At 41.6% G+C, this 23,389-nt stretch overlaps 1 protein-coding gene across 2 annotated transcripts in view; it reads right to left on the bottom strand.

Moving 5' to 3' along the window:
• Nucleotides 1-378: 378 nt before the first annotated feature.
• Nucleotides 379-23,389, bottom strand: part of NUFIP1 (nuclear FMR1 interacting protein 1) — a 546,199-nt gene continuing 523,188 nt past the window's right edge. Inside the window, exon 10 of one of the 2 annotated variants that reach the window (XM_069640255.1) lies at nucleotides 379-1,623. In XM_069640255.1, the coding sequence (XP_069496356.1) occupies nucleotides 1,240-1,623 (384 nt within the window). In that variant the 3' untranslated portion in view covers nucleotides 379-1,239. The remainder of the gene's footprint in view (nucleotides 1,624-23,389) is intronic. The other variant, XM_069640256.1, reaches the window with a different exon arrangement.

Raw genomic sequence — 23,389 nt, 5'->3', positions numbered from 1 at the left:
AAAGTTGATTTGGTAAAACAAAACTTGATACAGAACGACTCGCTCATGCCTCGACAGTTGCTAAAGGATGGGCCCACATGACTCTAGATATTGAGGTTTTGGTACTGTATCCTAAGTGGTGGATGGGAGGGGGTAGCAAGAGAGTTTAAGTGATCTATCAATTCTGAAAAGAAGTGGTCTAAGCTCAGAATGTCTACTTCCCTCTGCAAGACAGAGCCGGGCGGGGCGTGAGGCGATGCCGCTACTCAAGGATATGGGAACGGACACGAAAGTCAATATCTCCATTGACGCCCCTCCACACTATAACACCCCCCCTCACAGTGCCTGCAAATCACCCTCCTAGTCCAAGGAGTGCGGTTAGGAGACACCTACAAAGTACTCGTTTAAAGAGTATTTTTAATCATTTTATATACATTTTTATCACGGATAGTTTTCGTTGTAATTATTAATTTTGCTACTGAGCTTGCGCTGTTGGTGCTACAGAATGTGTGTGAATAAAACAAAAATTAAACCAGTTGGGTGTCTTTCTAAACCTCAACGACTTTTAAAAAACAGTAAAAATATGCCTCTTCTACACAAGGAAACGACCCGCACATCAGAGCACAAAGGGTCTGTTCTCAACCACGAATGTTCAATGCAAAGTCCTCACTTTACACAGGAGCAGTAAATTAACCAGTGTGGGATAAAGAAATAATAAAGTATTTGATACTGCTAAAAGTCCTTACATTAAGACCTTTACCTGGAGACAGTGTAGTGTGCTGTGAGTCCACGCTCAGGGGTGTGGATGAACACGTCTCCACTTATCCAATGAGGAAATGTTAATTGCGCTGGGCATACCGCCCTGAAGGCACCTGACTGTTTTCTGCAGCCACAGAGGAAAACTGGTTCACGAGAGGTTGGAAAATCCTGCAAAACACACATTTAGCATTTAAGCGATAATCAAAGTTTAGAGGATGTTAAGCTCCCACACAACTAATGCATTTTGAGGGACAACACGATATGAAAGTGTGAGTGGGAAACCAGCACACACTGTGGTGGATGGGGTTCTTAATTTCAATGCCAACTCCATATTCTTCTGCCACCGGTGCCCTCGTGGTTGCCGTGAATGCCGCTCAGGAACACCATGATTGTCAAAACAATCCAAGGGTCTGCTAAGAAATGCAGACCGAGCGGTAGATGCTAAAAATGTCAAACGGACATGTATAAAGACGTTTTTACAAGAATTCGTAGGTTCGTGCATCAAAGTGTCTCTTGCATGTGCTCTTCACTGTATCCGCCATCGAGGCTCTCTTCAAGAATTAGGGGTGCGCTTTCCCAAATCTCCTCCTCTGCAGAGTGACGCTTCTGTGAGACCTGAACAAAGGTCTCCGCTTTACTCTTTCCCGTTAATAATTCAGGATGCCCGGCAGCTGACTGATGGTCAGAAAGGTCAGAGCTCGGTGCATTTGTGCAGTCTGCAGTCTTGTCTGTCAAAGCCACTTTGGCAACTTCCCCAGTACTGCCATCTAGCGTTTTGCTTGGGGAATCGCTCTTCCGATGAAGACCGAAGAAGTCATTGCAGAGAATGTATCTTATGCACTGTAAAATCACGTTGCGTTCATGCCGTATGTCAGGCGCCAGCAACTAAAGGGAGAAAAAAAACATGTTACATTCAACAGCACTCTACAGTGATGTATAATAACCCGCAAGTAACAAGGGTGAGTTTACATTTGTAACCGAGTGGTGATCTATGAAAATCCATAATGCATGTGGTAAAGGTTAGCTGAAGGTTGGGGCTCTGGCCAAAGAGACCTGGAGGGAGCATGTGGTAAAAAAGGGGGTACAGGGAGTGCCCCCTGTAATGAAGAAGCAAGTGCTAGGGGAAGTGAAAGGAGAAGTAAAGGTATCAAGAAGTAAATGTGGCAAAGCAAATGCAGGTGAAGTAAAGACATACATCAGAAAATAACAAGGTTGACAATCCCAATACGCACATTTCCAATGGCCAACTGCTTCACTGACATTAAAAGTAATTTGAAAGAGCAAGGGTGGGGCACATGCCAACTGTCAGAAAATACACATTTTGAAACCTTAAAGTGTTAAAAAAAAACGGAAAGTTCTTTAATTAGGTCCTCGTGCGTATTTTACACTGTCCCAACGGCAAAACATGAAGAAGTGCAGTAGTTTCCAATTCTCTAAATTGATTTAAAACCCCAACACGCGTTTCCCCACTAGGCCTCTAGTGGGTCATCAGGAGGTATTATATTGTTTCTAACATGTATCCTTAGATGTAAATAGTCAAGGGTGGGTCACTTGTAAGATGCCTTTCTTGTGTAGGTTTTCTTATTTATGCAGGCATTATATTTAGGTCTCGTTTCCCAGGGATACAGCTGTCCTCGTGGATTTGCACAAAAACCGCCCAGTGGAAGGGACCCCTTAGGCAGGACGGTTTCTGAGCAGATCCACGAGGACGACGACTATGTGTACCACAGCCCCTATTAAGCCATTCGCCTAAAGATTGACCTTTGTCTGCATTCTCTCCCTTTAATGACATTAAAAGTACTTGAGGCTGGAGGAGTCAAGTGTAAACCAGCAAAACAAAGTATGCACCCCGATATGGGTGTATCAACACAATAGATTGTGACGGTCTTTTTCATAGACACATTTTATTTGGTGTTGTAAAAGCGTCTAGTATATTTAACATAATTGACTAATACATGAATAAGCTTACGAAATCACATGTCTGAGTAGTTGGTACTCCAAATGTCTAACACATATCTAGTAGTGTATTTTGGTCTGTCCGGCACACACTTGGTCTTGACCACCTTTCTGTTGTTTAAAAGCCAGTGCTTTGAACACAAGGCAGGTAACTATTCAACTTCTGAGAAGTGACAAAACAAATTCGGGCTCTGGTGCCCTCGCAGGTCAGCTGAGGCTGTGAATATATACCACAGCTAGGGGGATCTGTCCCTAGGATCGTTGCAACCATGTAGAATTCATTGCCAAACAGTAGTCCAAGACCATCTAACCAACGAAACAGCTGAACGTATAAAACGTGTACTGGCTATTAAGAATGCAGGGCCGTTTATTACAATTGATGTGTTAAAGATAACCATCACAGGTAGGTGACAGGAAGGCGAAGGACCCCCAGGCTGTTTGTGTAATTTCAGCCCCACCCTGCCACAGGCATTTCCCAGATATGAAAGGGGAAACCTTTTTATCCATCTGAGAAAGAATAATTGATTGTAACCCTTAATCCACATGTATCCCACTAACCCATGCCCCCACACAAATGCCAATCCACGGAATTTTGTATAACCAAGTAAATCAGATTTATGATGTGGTCTTGTCCTCCTCCTTTCCCAACGAAACTATGTTCTTATGAACTGTGCAGACTCCTGTCCTATCTGCAATTACTTTTGCGCACAGTCAAAACCCTCCCATACCCTTTCACCTGCCACTGCCACATTCTGGGCATTCCTGCCTCAGAATCGCTCAAATATGTACCTACAGACTTTCCATGGATGCACAAACACAGGCCTTCACAATAACGTTTTGCTATGTGATGGTATGCTCTGCCATAGTGCACTGTCTTGCGAATTGTGCAACATTATGCAACGACTGATGTTGCGATTCTTGCTACTTTATGCAACGTTTTAGACAATGAGTGATTTACCTGTAAATGCAAACCCCATAACCCTGACCCCCTGTGTGTCTATACACAAGCACCCACCTCATGCTACAGAGCCATTTAAATATAGCAATGACCCACCCATTCCCTGCACCCTCATTTTCATCTGCAACTTTTCACTATGACCAATACCAAAGCACTCCTATGCTTCAGACCATGCAGTGAAGCGGTCTCCTACGGACTGCCTGGGGAGATCGCCTTTAACATCACAATATACTAAAGCACTTACCTAGAAAGCAGAACACAGTTTCGCAGAACTGCCTTGCACCAACACCTTGGGGAGAAAAATAAAACAGCAGGCCCAGCTGTCTCAATAACAACCCCAGACCCCTGCCTCTCTGAAAGGAACCCAAAGAACAAAGAGGGCATACAAGTGTCAAGTCACGCTACAGTCTGCAAGACCCAACATAACATACAAGATACAAATATCCCCGAAAATACCCTTGCCAGTTCTTTGCCACTGGGGGGCAAGAAGCAAAGGGGGGTAGCGATACTACACACGAATAGACTTTATTAAGAAACATGTGTTCGCTGACAAAGAAGGGCGGTATAGAGTTCATCAGGCGTTTTAGGAGGGACTCCAGTTACTTTTTTCTCAATATATGGCCCTAATGACCAACAATCTTCTTTTTGAACATCTTTTCCCATTCAACATTTCTCAGTTTGCGGAAGGCGAGCCCTTTCTAGGGGGCGACTTTAATGCTGTAACAGACCCAATAAGGGACCGCTCCTCTATAGCTTCCTCAGCATGCATCCATTCCTTAGCGTCAGACTCTAAGGGGGTTTGGGATTTGGGCTTAGTGGATACCTGTAGACTCCTTCATCCAACGGACCGGGATTACACGTTCTATTACCAAGTACATTGTTGGTATTCCAGGATCAACATGTTCTTTTCTCCCATTTCCTCATTAGACACTGTCCAGAAAATATTGGGAGAAAAATTCATTCAGACCAAGCCTTACATACACAAACTGTCCATTTGGAGATAGGATCAGCAACCCAGGCCCTCTCTTTGGAGTCCCAATGATGGTTTACTGCAAAACCCCCTAATAGAGGAGAAAATTAGGGACCATACTGCCCAGTACTTTACACTTAACAATACCAGGAGGTATCTCTGGAATTGATTTGGGAGGCATGTAAGGCTGTAATTCGGGACAAGTTTATTAGTATGGCTGCTACACATCACAAATTATTGCACAAGCAAATCTCTGCCCTAGAGGCCCAAGTTCTGGCTCTGGAGCAGGACCATAAACGGACAAGCTCGCAGAAAACCTATTGTCAATTAAGAACTACCAGAGGGAAGTTGGAAAACTTACTCACGCAAGAGGCTACTAAATTCCTCTTGTATACTAAACATGTTGCTACTCTCAGAGTAACAAAGCAAATAGAATATTGGCGTTTAAGTTGTAAGGGCTCTGGACTAAAAACCACATTTGCTGTCTTAGAGCGCCCAATGAAAAACTTAGCTCTGATGAACCAACTAAGTTGAAAGTTCTGACATATTAATACACCTCTCAATTTCCGGTGGAAGACTTAGTGGGCCACAGCAACACTACCTTCACCACTTAACCCGGTCAGTTCTCTCACCGAATACAGGTTGCAGCTGGAGCACCCTATTGACACAGAGGCAGTTTTACAGGCCATCAAATGACTTCCCTCTGGCAAATCCCCAGGCCCAGATGGGTACTGTATAGCTTTTTTCATAAAAAAAATGTGCGGCCCAACTTGTACAACCACTCACAATGCTATTTAATAACTTTCTTGTGACTGGAAGTGTGACTTCTCCTATGGCGGCCTCTGCCCTTACCTTTTTAGTCAAGCCTGGGAAAGATCCAAAAGATTTTCAGCGTACAGGCCTATAAGCCATCCTGAATTATGATGCACACATTTATTCTAAGGTTTTGGACAATCGCCTTACGCCCCTGCTCTCCAAGCTGATTAGTCCGGACCAGTTGGGCTTTATCCTCAATCGCCAAATGCATGATAATATCCAAGGTGATCAATTCAGTCAACTGGTGCAATAAAAAAAAGAAAAGCTACCGATGGCTCTGCTGTCGCTCAACGCAATAAAAGCTTTTCACAGCATACGCTTGTCATACTTAGCAGAGGTTTTAGCTGCCTTTGGACATAATTTTGTAAAATTGATTCTCCCGAATTATAATTGCCCACATACATCCCTCAAAATGAATCGCAGATGGACTATCCCTGTCCCCGCACAAATATGCCCTTTTCATGCCGATATAATTTTTAGGATGTCCAATCCTGTAGCCACCCTCCCAGCTGTTATCTCAGAGTTACATTTATTTTGGTGGATTTAGGGATATGCTATTAACTACACTAAATCGATGGCCCTTAACGTTTCCATGCACCATACAGATGTGCAGTACTAACAAACTCATCCCTTTGGGTGGGAGGAGGATAAGATCAAATCTTTGTGGATCTACCTTATATGCTTCCATGATACTCTTTCGTCAAAACTACCAGAGGTAGTCAATTAATTAACCAATTATTCCTATGGGCTTCAATTCACTGTCTACCACTAAACACGGTCAACCAAAGTCAATTATGTGAAACATTAGATTCCACTCATATTGATCATAATAGCAACCCAAAGTAGCTAAATATTTATGCTCCAGCGTTTTTCAATAACATACCATACATTAAATAGAGACATAAATAGCCTAATATTTCTTGTATTAATACATTGTAGCCAAAAGGTGAATTCTCTTATCGACTCCAATTGATGTACAAATCTACTAGAATAGGTCTTATAGACCTTACTCCTATTTGGGATTGCCGCTTTATTCAAATATATGCAGCAAAATGTTCTTCCTTAACAATCTGTCGTTCATTTCCAATCACCGACAAGACAGGCAGATGATCGATTCTTAACAGTAATATAAATCTCCTAAGACTGGGTGAAGGACATGAATTCAGATATCTTTGTGGTCTCTTAAATGTGTATAATACATACAATATAAATTGATATCTTTTCAATCTGCCAAGATGCACATCATTTTCATGCCAATCCCATTGGTCAATATATTTACCCAACAAGAACTTAATTGTAGTGGAGTCATCCTCCCCCACCCCCATCTGGGGGTCCAACTTATATCTCTAAACAGAATATCCATACCTTTCTTAAACCGAGAATTCACCTTTTCTTTTAGCACTTTCTCACCCATACTAACCAAGAGCAGATTTTCAGGGGCATTAAGCATTTTTACGTACAGTTCAGCTCTCTTCAGAATCAGTGACTTTAGAGAAAGAAGGCCCATTTCTAATCTAATAATAGCCATAGGAATACATATGGCTAGCTTCCTCCAAAATTTCCTTTCGACTATTTGAAGCCATTTCAAATTAATTGATATACCATAGATTACCATGGGGCCCAGACACTGAATGTAAAGTTGACACACGCCCCAAATTCAGTACCCACTTTGTTTGCAGGTAAATTGATGCATTAACACAGTTAATTGGGCAGCTCTACCCATACGTGTCTGGATGCAAGAAAGATAGTCCCCTCTTGCATCAATCTCAACCCCCAGATATTTGGAATAGGGAGTGTATAGAATCTCTAAGTCACGGACATACAGACGGGGGCAAGCTATTTTTTTGCACGTAAATACAATCAACTGGGTTTTATCTTGTTTGATCATAAGGCCATTGGTATTGACATATGTCCATAGCGCTTCTGCAGATCTCAGCAATCCTCTAAAAGTATGGTTCAGGATGACTAAGTCATCCGCATATGCTAATACAAGGCAATGCATTGTACACATTTTGGGAAGACAATTGTGTACTTCCCCCCCGATGGCTGCTGGAAGATCATATACAAAAAGATCGTATAGCAGGGGGCTGTCACACACCCCTGCTTAACTCCCCTATTTTTTTTGATGGGTTCAGTCATTGTGCCTCGAGTATCAAGTTTGAGGGAGACCGAGGTGCTATGATTGAGTAGTTTAAAGTAATAGAGTATTGCAACAAGACAGCCCAAGTTATGAAGTCTGCCAGCGCCTCTCCCAACATACCAGATCAAACGCTGCTTTGAAATCTATGTATAGAGCGTACAATGGAGGATTATTAGGTTGTGATGCTCTGGCACAGAGAGTATCTATAATAAGCAAATTATGGGCTCTGGAGTAACCTGGACTGAATCCACTTTGAAATCTATTCAAAAGACCTTTATCAACCCAGTCTTGGAGCTCCTGTAAAAAGTGTGGCAAAATGTTCCCATGCAATCAAGCATGGAGAGTAATCTATAATTACCCGGCTCTGTCTTGCTGCCTCTTTTAAACACTGGAATAAGAATGGCCATCTGCCAAGAACTGGGTATCTTGCCTTCCGAGAGTACCTTATTGAACAATATTTTTAATAGACATGCCCAAAAGTGGGGGTTGTTTTTGAGTACAACATTCGCTAACCCATTGGGGCCTGGGGCTCGAGAAGATTTTATGCTCGTTATTTTGGATTCTAACACATCCAGTGTAACAAGAAAAGGAAGACAAGTAGGTTCGATATTAATCTCACATTTATCCACTGAGCTTACAGGGGCATTGCGATTCCCTAGAAATGTCTTCCAGTCTTGAGCACCAATAGGGTTGATCAGGGGATAGCTCTTGCTACCCTTGGCATCACCTAGAAGCGCCCAAATACTGCAAGTATTTCGAGTACATAATATCCTAACCATACGTTGCCTTAAAGCCTCTCTACTGGAACGTCTCCTTTGTTTCAGCCAGGCTCTTTACTTATTTTTTAATGTTCTAGAGACTTAATGAAAAGACGCTAGAGAGCGACAGGCCGCCTTGGCCTTACCAATATCACACCTTACCTTCCGCTTAGCATCGCTTATGCTTTTATCAAAGGGCTTTCGTTTCTCAGATTCATTTATTAACCAATGACGTTGCATGTGAACTGGTGAAAGAAAAAATCCATCTCTCTATTTCAACTGCGGAAATTACCTCAAACTGTTTTAATTTAGGAATCATTATGGCAGATGTAGCCAAACCAGCGCTTAAGATATTCTTTTCAGACCAGCTAATTCGGGTTAGTGAGTAATTAACCATCATATTTCCCCAATGCTCTAACCTTAAGACTGCCTTCATTGGCACCAAAAGTCACAATTAGTGCTTCATGGTCACTTCACTGGTTTGGGCTACTAATCATGTCCTTAACGAGGGAGGCTACTTCACAAGTGATGAGTATATAATCAAGGGTGCTCTGGGTGCGCCCACCTTTCCAGGTATGTTTTCCTGGACAATCACTAATTGTACGCCCATTCACAATCTCAAGCTCCCAAGTATTGAAAAATAAAGCCAATATAGTCCCTCAGGGTCCTCGACTTCATGTTCACAGATTTCAAAGATGGGTTAGATATAATACCAGACCCTCCTCTAATATGGCAGTTTAAATGGCCAGCCACTATAATAAAGTTGCTCTTAGAGGTATTCGCCCATTGGATGAATAGTTTGTGTAATGCCTCCTGAAGAGATTCTCTCAAACTTGCCCCCCAGGAATTATATAGGTTTACTAATAAAAAAAGAATTCCTGGCGGTCACTAACCGCCACTTCAACTTCCACAGCATTGTTATCCTCTAATTTCGTGATTATCTTACAGGATTTCAGTGTGTGAATTACCCCAATGATCAACCCCCCGTAGGGTCTTCCCCGCAAGCCCTTCTTGGCTAGGGTTTGATGGATAGTATTATCCATTCATTACAACAGATGAGGTTAGCCACGTTTCCTGCAAGAAGAAAAACGTGATTAGCAATAATAGGTAGAGAGCAATGTTCTTTCTAAGCTGTGCGCTTGCCCAACTTCCTTCTAGGTGCTGCTTGAATAATGCACAAGGCACAGCATGTACCCAATATTTGCTTTCTCTCAAAATGAAGCTAAATTATATGAACTTGTATTGATATTCTGCTCTAGCCTATTTACATTGCCCTACTGTGCAAGCTTCACCTTAAAACACCCCAAACCCTAAAAGTAGAATACATCCACAATAGGTTAGAAACTAATATGAAATCATTACTGCATGAACAGAAGATATAACTAAGAGATGTCTGCACACATTAACCACAGTATCTTCCCACCTCACCCATGGCTCCTACACTTGACTATCACACTTATACCTCATGACTCGAAGTTCCATCCCAGACCTCATTCAGATAATACCAGACAACCTTGGCTCTGCAAATGGTAACCAGACTTGTACCTGCATCCACTTGTTTTATGTTTCTAATATGAATGACGTTTAAGCACAAGAATCTCTGTTACTCATGACACCTTAGCAAAAGCGTCACGCAGACTATGTAGCCCAACTGTCAGCTCAAATATCAGATACTGAGTGCAAGTAACCAGGCTACCTGAATGTGTTACCTCATTCCATGATTCCTACTCTTTGTACATATGTCACAGAAGCACTTTGAAGCAATACCCCTTGCAAGTTAACACATTCTAAAACTCAAAAATGAATTTTCACTATAAGGATTTTGAGCAGGCAAATGTCATGTCTACCTTATAAGTGAAGAGCAACATTGCAATATCATTTACCTGGCCTGCAAGGGATAATGGGTATGGACTATGCCTACCATTATTCGTATATAGTATTAGGGCAACAGATATTCAGATTACTAAAATGCTTTTCACACAATCTGCCACCTTTCCAAGTTTTCAAAGTTCCATGGGGCAGAGACCTTAAATTCTATGCTAGCTCGCTGCTATACAAAAACAGTTTCACTGAGCATTTTTATAATCCTACCCAACAATTTAAAGGTGGGGTATGTTGCAAACAATCTTGTATACACTTCATAGTAGTTGTGCACTTAAAGATTCATGGCATTTTCTCAAACTGCACATAATATCATGGTTAGGTTTTAAACATGTTTTGGATTACAAAGTATTATGGGTATGCAAATATCACAGTTAGTGTTTTACTGCTACAATCCCTCACTTTTTACAGAGCCCTGACAACTTGTATTGGAGGCTAGCACAGGAGCCGGGGTGGGGTACAGATGAATGGACACAGGAGAACAGTCCTTTGGGGTGAAAAACAAATCAGCAACGTTCAAAAACCAAATCGGACATTTTGACAGGGCAATACAGTGAAGGAAATGTGTTCGTTTTCTGAAGGATAGGATACTCTAGTAACAGTCTAGGAAACTGTGCCTTCAGTTTCTTTCTCTGCTCAGCTACTGAGGGCTTTTCAATGTAATAATGTGTTCGCGTTTATTGCCCTAATTAAAGAAAGCACTCAATCTGTTGTACCTATGAACATTGCTGCAATTGACTTAAAAGGCAAATATATGCAATTTTCTTCAACGGTGCTCAAGACGAAACCTCAGTAAGACTCGTGGAATTGTGTCTAGGCTGTGCAAAACTAAGCTGTATTATGTATCCGGTCATATCACTTCCTATGTCAGGGTTACAAGGCGGGCTCTGATATGTTACACCCTACTCCGAATCAAATGATTTTTCAGGGAGTAAGAAAGTAATTAGCTTTGCCAGTAGGGATATTTCATGTTTATTAAAATATGTTCTGTCCCCTTAAAATTCCTCTTGAGATTGGGCATTAGTATTATTTGAGTTTCTACCAATGTCACTGCTCTGCAGGTTACCGATTCAAACAAATATCAGTGGAAGTTTGTGGGTAGAAGCAGTGGGTAGGTTCCTATATGTTCATGGTTTCCTGTTTTTGTTGGGCACATTTTCCTGTTTTTAGGGAGTAACAATGGATCGTGTATATGCTTCTTAGCTGTAGGCTGGTTTTGAGCAAATGTTGTCATGGAGTGGAACGATCCCACCTTGTCCGGTGGGGAAACGAAGGAGCATCCAAAGGTGGCGATTCATTGTCCACTGGGACGAAGTCTTTGTCCATACTTGTGGCCGTCTTCGTCCATACTTGTGGCCGTATCCGTCCCAGTAACCATCTCCGGGTCCGCTGGGGGAGTTTGGGCCAGACGTGGTGGAGGAGGTTGATACAGGGGCGTCAGATGACGTTTCCTCTTTTTAGGTGGAGGCTGATCAGAAGCCTGATGTACTCCGGGTGCAGGGGGCAACCACAGCTGAATCTCCGACACCAAGGTGTGTAGAGTCGATAGAATGGCCAAGGAAATGTCTCTCGGCTGAGAAAGTAAGGAAGGAAAACTAGGCCCTGCGCCATCGTCGTCGTCATCATGGACTGTATGCATGGACTCTTGAACGTCGTCCGTGGACGAGACATCCCTAGGTGGAACGGTAACCTGGGAGGACTGATTCGGGGCCTCCATGGCCCCTCTTTTTTCTTCCCTGAGGGGTCTCAACCAGGACCTAGGCCGGTACCTTAAGCCCCCCCTCGAGTGCCTGCAGCCTTTGTTAAAGCCTCTGTGGTAGTGTCGCATTGTGGGGGGAAGGGACACTTTCAGCGCTGCAGGAGTCACCCTCATAGGATCAGCGCCCATAGCTGCAGTAGGAGTAGACGTCAACAAAGTCGCAGGCGAGGACTTTGTCTGTGCCGGTTGAGCCTGCTTGGGCTGGGCTGGGCTGCTTGGGCTGGGCTGCGCTGCCTTATTCTCCTCTACTGTCCTTGGCTTATCCAATTTCTCCCATAGCTTTGCCAGGGTGGATGACTTCCTCTTGGAAGAGGAGCTCGATGGTAGACTGGCAATGGAGGTGCTTTCCAACTTGGGACCCGCAACAGCTGCGAACCCGGTGGAACCGGACTTCAGGATCTTGGCCTTATCTTGGACCCCCACAGATGGGGCTACCTCAAAGGACTTAGAAGATGGCTCTTCGGACCGGCCTGTCTTGTACGAGGCAGGACCCTGCTCAAAGCACGGGGCAGAGGCCTTGTTCGAGTTAAGCCATGCCGCCAGCCTACTATGCCTGTCTCATCGTTTTCTTAGAGAAACTGAGGCATATTTCGCACTCTACCTCCTAGCGGTCTGGGTGTAGGCAGTAGAGGCATTGTAGGTGCTTGTCCTCCACAAACACACTTGTAGCCTGCATTTGGCACACGGTCTGAAGAGGGGGCTTCCCCTCCTCCTCAGTCATGGTCAGAGGGCGCGCAAAGTAGGCCCAAGATCGCCTTCTAGAAACTACGATGAATCTTCGCCCTTGAGGGGCCGCAGCGTTTCACTGACAACTGATCCCTGTTGCCGGCAGTTGAGGAAAACACACAGGCTGTTTGGAACAAAAATGTAACTTTACTCGTTGAAAAACTCAAAGAAACATACAACTAGCTCAGAGAGCAACTCAAGGACTCCCAACAGTGCAGTAGAAAATCTGAAGATGGCTGCCAGAGGCGGGGCTTAGGGAGAAGATCCATTGGATGGGGCAGTATGAGCTAGGGCACAGTGATTGGTTTAGAGGAGAAATACAGTTTTAAAGTGAAACTTTTTTTTCTTTTACGGAGGATTCCCAGCTTGACTACAGGGAATATTCATAAGCATGTGAATCCATGCCATACCCGAATGCTGGAGAAGTGCACCATTTAAGAAAAAAAAAAAAAAAAGATAAATATATATATATATATATATATCCCTCAAACCTTTTCAGTCTGTCCCTCATATTGGAAACATACATTTACACACCATTCCAGTTAAAAAATTCACCAGCCGCCACTGATTTACAACAGGGCCGCCTAGGGCGGAAAATTGCTAGAGGAGCAGCATTTTATTGCACTTTTTTTTTCGATTTACTGGTTATCCTTATTTAAATATAAACCCAATTTTGTTTCTCAGAGTACTGCGAGTAATATTGAGCTGTTAGCAGTCATTCCACTCTGGCAGCTAAAGTATTTGATGGCCAAACTTGTATATATGCTTGATATTTGCAAAAACTTTATTGTTAGGGAGACTTTTGTTTAAAAAGAAAAAGAAAAAAGGAAACTTGTACCAAACCCAGCGTGCTTAAGGTATTTAGTGATTCAAACATACAACTCTCACAGACTTATGACCGCTTTAAAGCACTCTGGTTGTTCTTATCTTCCCAAAATGCTCTTTAATATGCAAAACAGCCAAAATCTCATTGGTTTTTTTGGTGCCACTTTCCATTATCTTTGTAGTTCTTTCTAATCAATGCACACATACAGAGCGTTAAGCAATCACTTATATTAAAATTCACAACATGCATTTTATAAACGGCTGCAAAAATTAGGGTTTCCCTTCAGAAAAGTAAAGGTTAAAAATGATGCATCGTTTTACAATATCAAACACATGCATATGCTTAAGTCAAGCGCAGAGTTCACACAAGTGGCCCTAAAATGATGTTAATAAGCAAGCACTAATTTTCCTCCACTGCCCCACATTTCAAAGGTCTGTTGCCACCCCTTAATAGTTGCCTTAATAGTTGCCCAGTTCATACTCTGAACTTTCCAAAATATACAACTATTTAATAGTGAATTTTTGATGATTGTTGTTCTTATTCTCTTGCAGGTGCTGTGATACTGTAGTGGCATTTTTGCTCTCGATCCCAATTGTTAAATAGGCGATACTGTTATGTACTTCCTCCTGATGAATGTTCCACACTTTGCTCTTTAGGAACAGAAACATGTCTGCTCTCGATCCCAATTGTTAAATAGGCGATACTGTTATGTACTTCCTCCTGATGAATGTTCCACACTTTGCTCTTTAGGAACAGAAACATGTCGAGACATATCTCTGAACCCTAGACAGAGAGTATAATTGATGACACATTTATCCATACCTGGATAGGGTACCCTGTTACTTTGAAAAGTACCCCCGAGTGGTCGTATGATTGTCACAACATCTTTCTAACTGGCCACTGAGCCTGTTACGTATTCCCTATTGTTTGCCTTTGCACATGGGATTTGACAATGCCTGTATTACTAACCTATTTATTTAATTGAGGTTTTAATCTGAATGAATTGTTTATTATTAAAATTTGATATTGGCTTTTTAACCATCCTTGTTCCCTGTTAATGTTTTTACTGAGAGTATCTACACCACACACTTCCAATACCTGCTATATAACTTTGTCTCCTGATACCTTTATCATTATCCTCCCGGACATAGACAGAGTATACACTGCTAAATTTTTTTATGAGTACAGTGGTATACCGGGCTTCCTTTCCTTGTAAATAGCTCATAGTGGCCTTCTGGTCACAGGAAACTTCTTCTAATTGGGTTATTAGTAGTACCCTCACAGACAACAGCTCCTTTGGTATTTTGGATTCTCTTGTCTCCGATATGGCTGAAGATAGAATCCTCGCCTATAGCGATGACTATGCAGCAGCCCTCATGAAAGCGATTTCAATCCTTGACCATGACGGTATTCAAGAGACTTCACAAGATAAAGATGAATGGAATGAACTGACCCAGCTAGGTAAAAGACTTACAAGAACTGAATTACATGGGGCAATTATGCTTGAATATCTGAAGAATAAAGCACTACCTCAAGGATTGACAGTCCTTAATGAACCTAGATTATTCCTAGATAATGAAAAATTCTGTGTGCAATGGAGCTATATAGCGAACCGCTGTGGTCGTGATTGGCTCATTTTGATTATTGACACTGCGAAAGAAACATCGGCCAAAATTGAAATCGAACTACATAAGATTGAAGATAATTTAAAAAAACAGCTTCCTTTAGAAACTTATAAAAAAAGACTTGAAGAAATAGAAAAAGAAATGAAAGATTTTAAGGCTATAAATACTAATGAGCGAATTCAACGAATGAAAAAAGATCTGGCTCGTTTTGCGCATGAGAAAGCTTTCCCCTATGTGCAAGCGGACTATGTCAATAAATCGTTACAAACGAATGGACCCACAAGACAAAACAGACGAGTACGGTTTCGCAACACGTCTTACAGCACAAGTCATGACAGTAGTGACCCCGATGATTCAGGAGAAGGAACTTCCTCTGGTAACAGAGCAACTCCTAAAAGGGGCAGAGGCCAATCTGTAAGACGGCAAAGTAATGGAGGTAGGAGACCTAATCAGGGTCGTTTTTTATACCAGGCCCAGAACAGAAACAATTGGAACGACGGTTCGAGACAAACCAAAAGCGGGAGTCGCTTCTAATTAACCTGTCGAACTATTCACCCACTATGATGGAACAACAAGTGCTTAATAAAGGCCTAAGTTATGTCATAACGAAAGAGCACGACCCTTTCGAATTCCAGATCGAATTCAAAAAATTGATGAGAAAAATCCATTTGAAGGAATTTTTTTCTTCCCCTGATGACACCACGGTTGAGGGCCCCACTAATTGTACTGGGCTACGTAATCCATCGACATTCTACCCTCCTCCCCAAAGCTTCTCTCCAGAGTCATTAGTATTTGAAAGGAAAGTTATTACTGAGGTCACGGCCCTTGAAGCTAAACACCGTAGAACCTTTCACAATCTATCTAATCAGGAACGCAAAGCTCTTGATTCTCTATCCTCTAACCCTTCGATTGTCATTAAGAAGGCGGACAAAGGTGGAGGGATTGTCATTCTCAACCGCTCAGATTATATTGATGAATGTGAAAGACAACTAAGCAATACCTCTTACTACCACCTACTTACTCATGACCCTACACTTTAACTCCAACACCTCGTTGCTGACAAGGTGGGCAAAGCGAAAGATCGGGAATGGATCTCTAAACAGGAAGCAGACTTCCTTGTTAATAAGAAACCTAGCATTCCCACGTTCTACACCTTGCCTAAGGTCCATAAAACTCTTCTGAACCCTCCTGGTCGTCCCATTGTAGCTGGTATAGACTGTCTTGGAACCACTCTCTACCTTTGCGGACCATTATCTTAAAACACACGTACAAAAGATGCAATCTTATCTAAAAGACTCCAGAGATGTTATTAACAGCTATGAAAATCTCGAGTTTGACCCTCTATCCAACCTACTTATAGGTTTGGATATTGTTTCTCTCTATACCAACATACCTCAACAGGCGTCACTTGATACTATTGAAGAAATATTACTGACCCGAGAAGATAATGACCCAGTACCTACCTCATTTATCCTCTGGTGTGTAGAACTCGCTTTGAGACGTAACTACTTTGAGTTCAATGGGAAATTTTATCAACAAATTGAAGGCACAGCGATGGGGGCCACGATGGCCCCGAGTGTGGCTAACCTCTATGTCGAAACATTTGAGAAATTATATATCTACAACATCAGTAATCCTTTCAACAACAATATTACCAAGTGGAGTCGTTACATTGACGATATCCTCGTATTGTGGAAAGGTTCACGGGATGATGCTAACAATTTCTTCACCTGGCTCAACGGTCTTAATCCCAATCTACAATTCACTATGACTTGTAGTAATGAGTTTACTAACTTTCTGGATTTAACCATCTACCCCCTAAATGGGATCTTAAAAATAAAACCTTATCACAAACCCACGGATAAGAACTCTCTCTTGGATTATTCTAGTCACCATATTAAACATCTACGCGACAACCTCCTCCCTTTTGGACAATTTCTCCGTCTAAAGAGAAATAGCTCGGATAAAGACACCTATGAGGTTGAGGCGTCAGCCCTCAGTAAGAAGCTTAGACAGAGAGGCTACCCCAAAAAACTAATAAATAAATCAGCTAAAAGGGCATTCAATAACAACCGTGAGGCATTGCTAGAACCCAAACCCAAGAAACCTAAAGAGGATAGGATTGTCTGTGTGAACACTTTTACGAACCGGAGTTTTGAAATTACCAATATCATAAAGAAAAACTGGAAAATCTTCAGAACCTCAACTCAACCGATTCCTATGCCTATTTTCGCCTACAAAAGAAGTACCATTATTGGCAATATAGTGAGTAACAGTAAATTGAAATTGGTCAATACTTTGGAACCCAAATTAACCTCACTCTGGGGGCTCCCAGAAGCCACGGGACACTACCCTTGTGGCTCATGTGGCGTTTGCAAATTAACCATGAGAACGAAAGAAGTTGATGTTGGTCTTTCAAAACCCTGGACTCAAAAAAGTTTAACTAATTGTAACACTGACTTTGTTGTATACATGATTACCTGTAGATGTGGATTGCACTATGTTGGCAAGACTATTAGAAAAGTAAAAACCCGCATAATGGAACATCGGAGCTGTTTGAAGAACAGAATTGAGAACGCCCCCCTTGTGAAACACTTCAACCTTTTGAAACACAAGTATGAGGATTTTACCTGGACGATCCTGTTGGTTGTGAAAGGACTTAAAAATACAGCACGAGAAAAGAAATTGTTGAAATTGGAACAAAAGATGATTTTCACACTACACAGTGATGTTATTGGACTCAACGAGTCGATTGATTGGCATAATATATAATGACCCTGCTATTGATCTGTGTATATATTGTTACAATTTTACTATCATTTTTTTGACACTAATGTTGGCACCTCTATCGTGTAACTCGTTGATTCCCTGTTCCCCCAGTGAGCCCACTTCACTCTTGCCCCCAGTGATTCGTAGTAATCTTCGAAATGGGGTTGCACCACTAGTTTATTCGGACACGCTTGACACCTGGGGATTCAGTTTTATATTCAGTTTGATGTTCCCCACTGGTACTTTCTGTGTCTATCATTCCCTTGCATGATGGCCGCCGTGTTCTACACACTTACAATACTCGTCTCCAGATACATCAACATAATAGTAGGACTTACGGTTCCCCCAGTGAGCCCACTACATTCTTGCCCCCAGTTATTCGTAGTAATCTTCGAAACGGGGTTGCACCACTAGTTTATGGGGACACGCTTTACACCTGGGGATTCAATTTTATATTCAGTTTGATGTTCCCCACTGGCACTTTCTGTGTCTATCATTCCCTTGCATGATGGCCGCCGTGTTCGACTTACTTACAATACTCGTCTCCAGATACATTAACATAATAGCAGGACTAAGCCGGAGTTTTCCTTGACTACGAACTTGCATCGGCAGCTACATGCAGATAGCGGACACTTAGTTTAGTTCCTCGCGAGCGAAATAACTGCTTGCCTCTCACTCCTCCGCGTGGGGTAAGTTACCGCACTGAGTATGGCTCAACAGTATGTGGCTCTCTATGACTTGTTTACCTACTAAAGATGTTGCGTAGTCTTCGCATCTCCGTATATCTTATCGCACGTCTCTATTGTATTTTATCTACAGTGCGGAGAGTAATGAATCGACCTCGACGACACTAGGTTGGTCGTCTCAAGGTATGATCCCTCGTTACATTCTTGTATCTATGGCTACAAGGGCACCCTGTTTATCACCGCGATCACGGTACTCTATGCTAGTCTGTTTTGATTCCTTTCCAGGGTCACTTTGATTCATAAACCCCAGTCTCATGGGTGTTTTCCCTATTCATTATCACATAGTGACAGACATTCTTTCTAAATTGCTTCGCATGAATTTTTGGTCACTACCTGGACTCCTACACCGCCTTCCATCACGGGTTTATGTCCCTTTTACAGGGTGTTACTGGCGCCCACTGCTGGCATGGGGTTTTTTACCAGGGAAGTTTTCCCAATTCACGCTGTTACACTCATCTGGATACTTTGTGCCCTTCGCCATTCAGGCTGCTGTTGTTTGTTTTTGAGTACTACTAGGCTTGGTTATAGCTTATTTCACTGGCTATTATCCCTTTGTTGTTGTTTTAGGGTCGAGACTCGGACTACCCTATACCTACTAATGTTAGTAGAGAGCCCCCACAGGCACACTATAAGGTAATTATGTCCCCTTAATAGTTGCCCAGTTCATACTCTGAACTTTCCAAAATATACAACTATTTAATAGTGAATTTTTGATGATTGTTGTTCTTATTCTCTTGCAGGTGCTGTGATACTGTAGTGGCATTTTTGCTCTCGATCCCAATTGTTAAATAGGCGATACTGTTATGTACTTCCTCCTGATGAATGTTCCACACTTTGCTCTTTAGGAACAGAAACATGTCTGCTCTCGATCCCAATTGTTAAATAGGCGATACTGTTATGTACTTCCTCCTGATGAATGTTCCACACTTTGCTCTTTAGGAACAGAAACATGTCGAGACATATCTCTGAACCCTAGACAGAGAGTATAATTGATGACACATTTATCCATACCTGGATAGGGTACCCTGTTACTTTGAAAAGTACCCCCGAGTGGTCGTATGATTGTCACAACATCTTTCTAACTGGCCACTGAGCCTGTTACGTATTCCCTATTGTTTGCCTTTGCACATGGGATTTGACAATGCCTGTATTACTAACCTATTTATTTAATTGAGGTTTTAATCTGAATGAATTGTTTATTATTAAAATTTGATATTGGCTTTTTAACCATCCTTGTTCCCTGTTAATGTTTTTACTGAGAGTATCTACACCACACACTTCCAATACCTGCTATTAAACTTTGTCTCCTGATACCTTTGCCGCCCAAAAGGTGCAAGCTTGAAATAGATCATAGGGAGGTTAAAATGGCAAAGGTAAATCTGAATGCGCAAGTGCATTAGGAAACCTGTGAAAGGACACCCAGAGCCATAGAAGAGTGAGAACAAAAAACTGTGCGACAAAGGTACACACTGTGTCACAGCTGTAAAAGGTGTCCCGTAAAGATATCCATTCAGCCATGTTTACAGAAGCTGCTCAGTGCTAAGCAAGCAAACGTCATCCCTGCTGGGTTTATCATGTCTATTTGATGACATTCTGCTGCACGCTCAGTACTACCAGGAGAACCAACTGCAAAGTATGTCACGCAATGCATAACTGATGCTTATAAGTAATCTTTACATTCATATTTTAAATACAAGGTAGGACTTTTACAGTGAAACAGTACTTCAAACAACAGCAGGACCTCTATATATATATATATATATACCCACACATCTCAAAATGTGTACATGTATTGTACAGTCCAACCAACTCTATGGAGTCGATAGGACACAAGTGTGTCGGGTTTTTCCAAGGAAAAATGTTTTCATAATATACCGAGGTTGCCGGCCTGATGACGGGGAATATTCTAAGCATGTGAATCCATGAAAGATCCAATGCTGGAGAAATGATATAGATCAGATGTGAAGGAGGCCTTTGATACCACAATTCAGCTTCCCTCCACATTCTAGGTCACCGGCACCTTATACAGTTAGCGTATGCAGATGACATTTTGTTTAATCATACCTTTATATGTTTATAAAGTAGCCTAGGAAACCAATCTTCTAATAAATGTGGGGACATCTAGGATAATACATTTCAAGAAAGATGCAAAAAGACGCAATAGCCCAAGTATTTCTGGACTTTGTCAGGAGACCCATTGTAAATTGCATCTGAGCTTGTGCACTTGGTTTTTCAAATCTTTATTAAGACTCAAGAATTATCGATCAGAGACAGTGCTAGATTATAAATTATCCTGTTTCTAGCCGAAATGAGAAAAGTAAACCAGAAATTCGGTCAATACTCTATTACCTGTGATTAATTATTCTAAAGCTATGGTTGTTTCATGTCTTATATATGGATTGGAAATCTGGGACAAAGAAATGGGATTGGCCATCTGTCTTCAAGGGTTCCATTTGGAAAACGTTCTTAAAATTGCAAAAGCAGGACTCGAATTAGAGCAGATTTCATTGAAGACCCTCATTGTATGGAGGACATGGTCTCTTTAGTTTAAAATAATGCCTGCAGCACCGACGTCCCTATATGATCTTAGTTCAATTAACGGAAATGTAAGTTCTCTTTAAGTTCATAGTGTGTATAATCATGGCCCCTGTCCAATAAATTTAAGATCCTATATAACACAGGGTATGATGCCTCAAGAGCATTCACATCCTCTGCTGGTTTGGAGAACATTGCTCCAAGTGGAGGAATGAGTTCGCAGTTAGACAAATTAGGGCGACTCATTATTTTGTCTCCCCTGAAGATGTATTTGTTGTGCGTTTATCATCATCCATCTTGGAAGCATTTGTAAGTTCTCTTTTAGTATCCCGATTCATGCAGAGCTGTGAAGTAATATTGCAGATGTATATGCACAGAGAAGCTGTGATTGATTGCTTATTGACAATGAAAATGAAACTATGGGAGTCCTGATTGCATGTTGAATGAAGCTTGCATTTCAAAACGTGTACTCCTATGGGAACTTGTTAAGTTTGTAAGCAAACCAGGGTGTCCTTCGTATGTTCAGAAATGTCCATGCCCTAATTACAGTATACATGAAACTTGGCTTCAGCTTACTAGGTATTTTTGAAAATATGGGCCGTAAACATAAAATCAAGAAAGACATGCAGCTCTGTCGTCTTGGAAAAGTCTCTACTCTATCGAGTCGTTGAAACACCTCATGATTTACTGTGACATACTGACCAATATTAGATGGCCAAGATTTAAAAGTTTTGTCCATGATTAACACTATACCAAAGCTCTTTGGGAAAGAATTATGATCAGTTCCCAAATATCTTTAATTATAGAGGGGATTTAAGATTTATGTTAATCCATAAATTCTAGGCGAAAAAACATTACTTAAGTAGTATGGACTTGCTTTTTATTTAGGCTGACCATCATTGTCAATAGGCATGTGTACTGCAATGATATTGATTTTTTGTATTCATAGTTGAATGGTATAAATTGTATAACAAATGATACGTGTACAATTGAAATTGAAACCATGTTACAATAAAATAAATAACCTTGGAACTTGAGACCTAAGAAGTCAAATGATCCGATTAAGAGACTGAAAAAATAGGATATTCTGTAATCTCAACAATATCCTAGACACATATCTCAACAATATCCTAGACACAGTATTCCAAGCACAATCGGTGATCTGCAATATGAGAGGTGGTGGCCATCTCTCCCTATCCAATTTGTGATTTCAAAATGCATTTTTACTCGTATGGAGTCCTTGACCAAGCCACCTATACCTGTTCTTGAGGAAGATGCCCACATGACAACGGCCCAAGGTCAAGTTCATGAAACTTGAAAGTGGATGAAGATACATTCTTAACTGATGCCAAATTCATACTTTCCCTGTAAATTGTAATTGAAAGATGAGGTTTATCAAACCAATCCAGGTTCAGGGACAGTATGTTTTATTGGCTCTTGCAGACAGGGACTGAGGTGGCTTTGATCTTGAGAAATGTGACGCTTTATTTATTGTTCACTTGTTAAGGGCCTATATAGCAAGTAAATACTGCTTCAAAGCACCCACAGGGCAAAGGGAGGGAACAGAGTGTGAAAGACATTAGTAAACGCAACAAATTAAAAAACAGGGGGGGGCGCTTTTTATTTATTGAACTAAGGAGCTGGTGAAAATTGATGCATTACCCTCAACCCCCTCCTTGGAGAATTAAACAACTTTTATGGAAATGAGATTACAGTAAATGGAGTCACTGAATTGGTAATCAAAATATGGCAACGTTAAGTATATACCAAAATCTGCTGCCCGATCAAATTTAGCAGTGGCAGTTATGCCAATTTGAACGGCGTTTGTCACCCGATTAAAAAGCATCCAGAATGAGTGGAAATTATTTGCAGTACACGTAAGTACCTGAGAACACAATTATATCTGTGAAGGAACAAGACAATTGTGAAGGTACTGCCACTTTACCTTTACAAATAAATATTCCACCAAGTGATGGATGGGACTCCACTTTCAACGGAAATACGTTGAAGTACCATCTATGGCGGGTCTGAAGTGATAATCCGAGGCAACCAGTGGGTAAATCCAGCAATAAAGTAAATAGCCTAGCTATTAAATAAAGGAAGAGAGCTCAAATGCTTCCCCATTCATTTAATGAAGGTAAGGAGCCCCCTGTCTAAAAAATCTGACACTGAAGAACGAACCTCCA

The sequence above is a fragment of the Ambystoma mexicanum genome, chromosome 7q (assembly GCF_040938575.1).
Source record: "Ambystoma mexicanum isolate Mex_15411 chromosome 7q, UKY_AmexF1_1, whole genome shotgun sequence".
Taxonomy (NCBI): Eukaryota; Metazoa; Chordata; class Amphibia; order Caudata; family Ambystomatidae; genus Ambystoma; species Ambystoma mexicanum.
The sequence above is the reverse complement of the archived record's forward strand: the minus strand, read 5'-3'. Positions and strand labels throughout refer to the sequence as shown.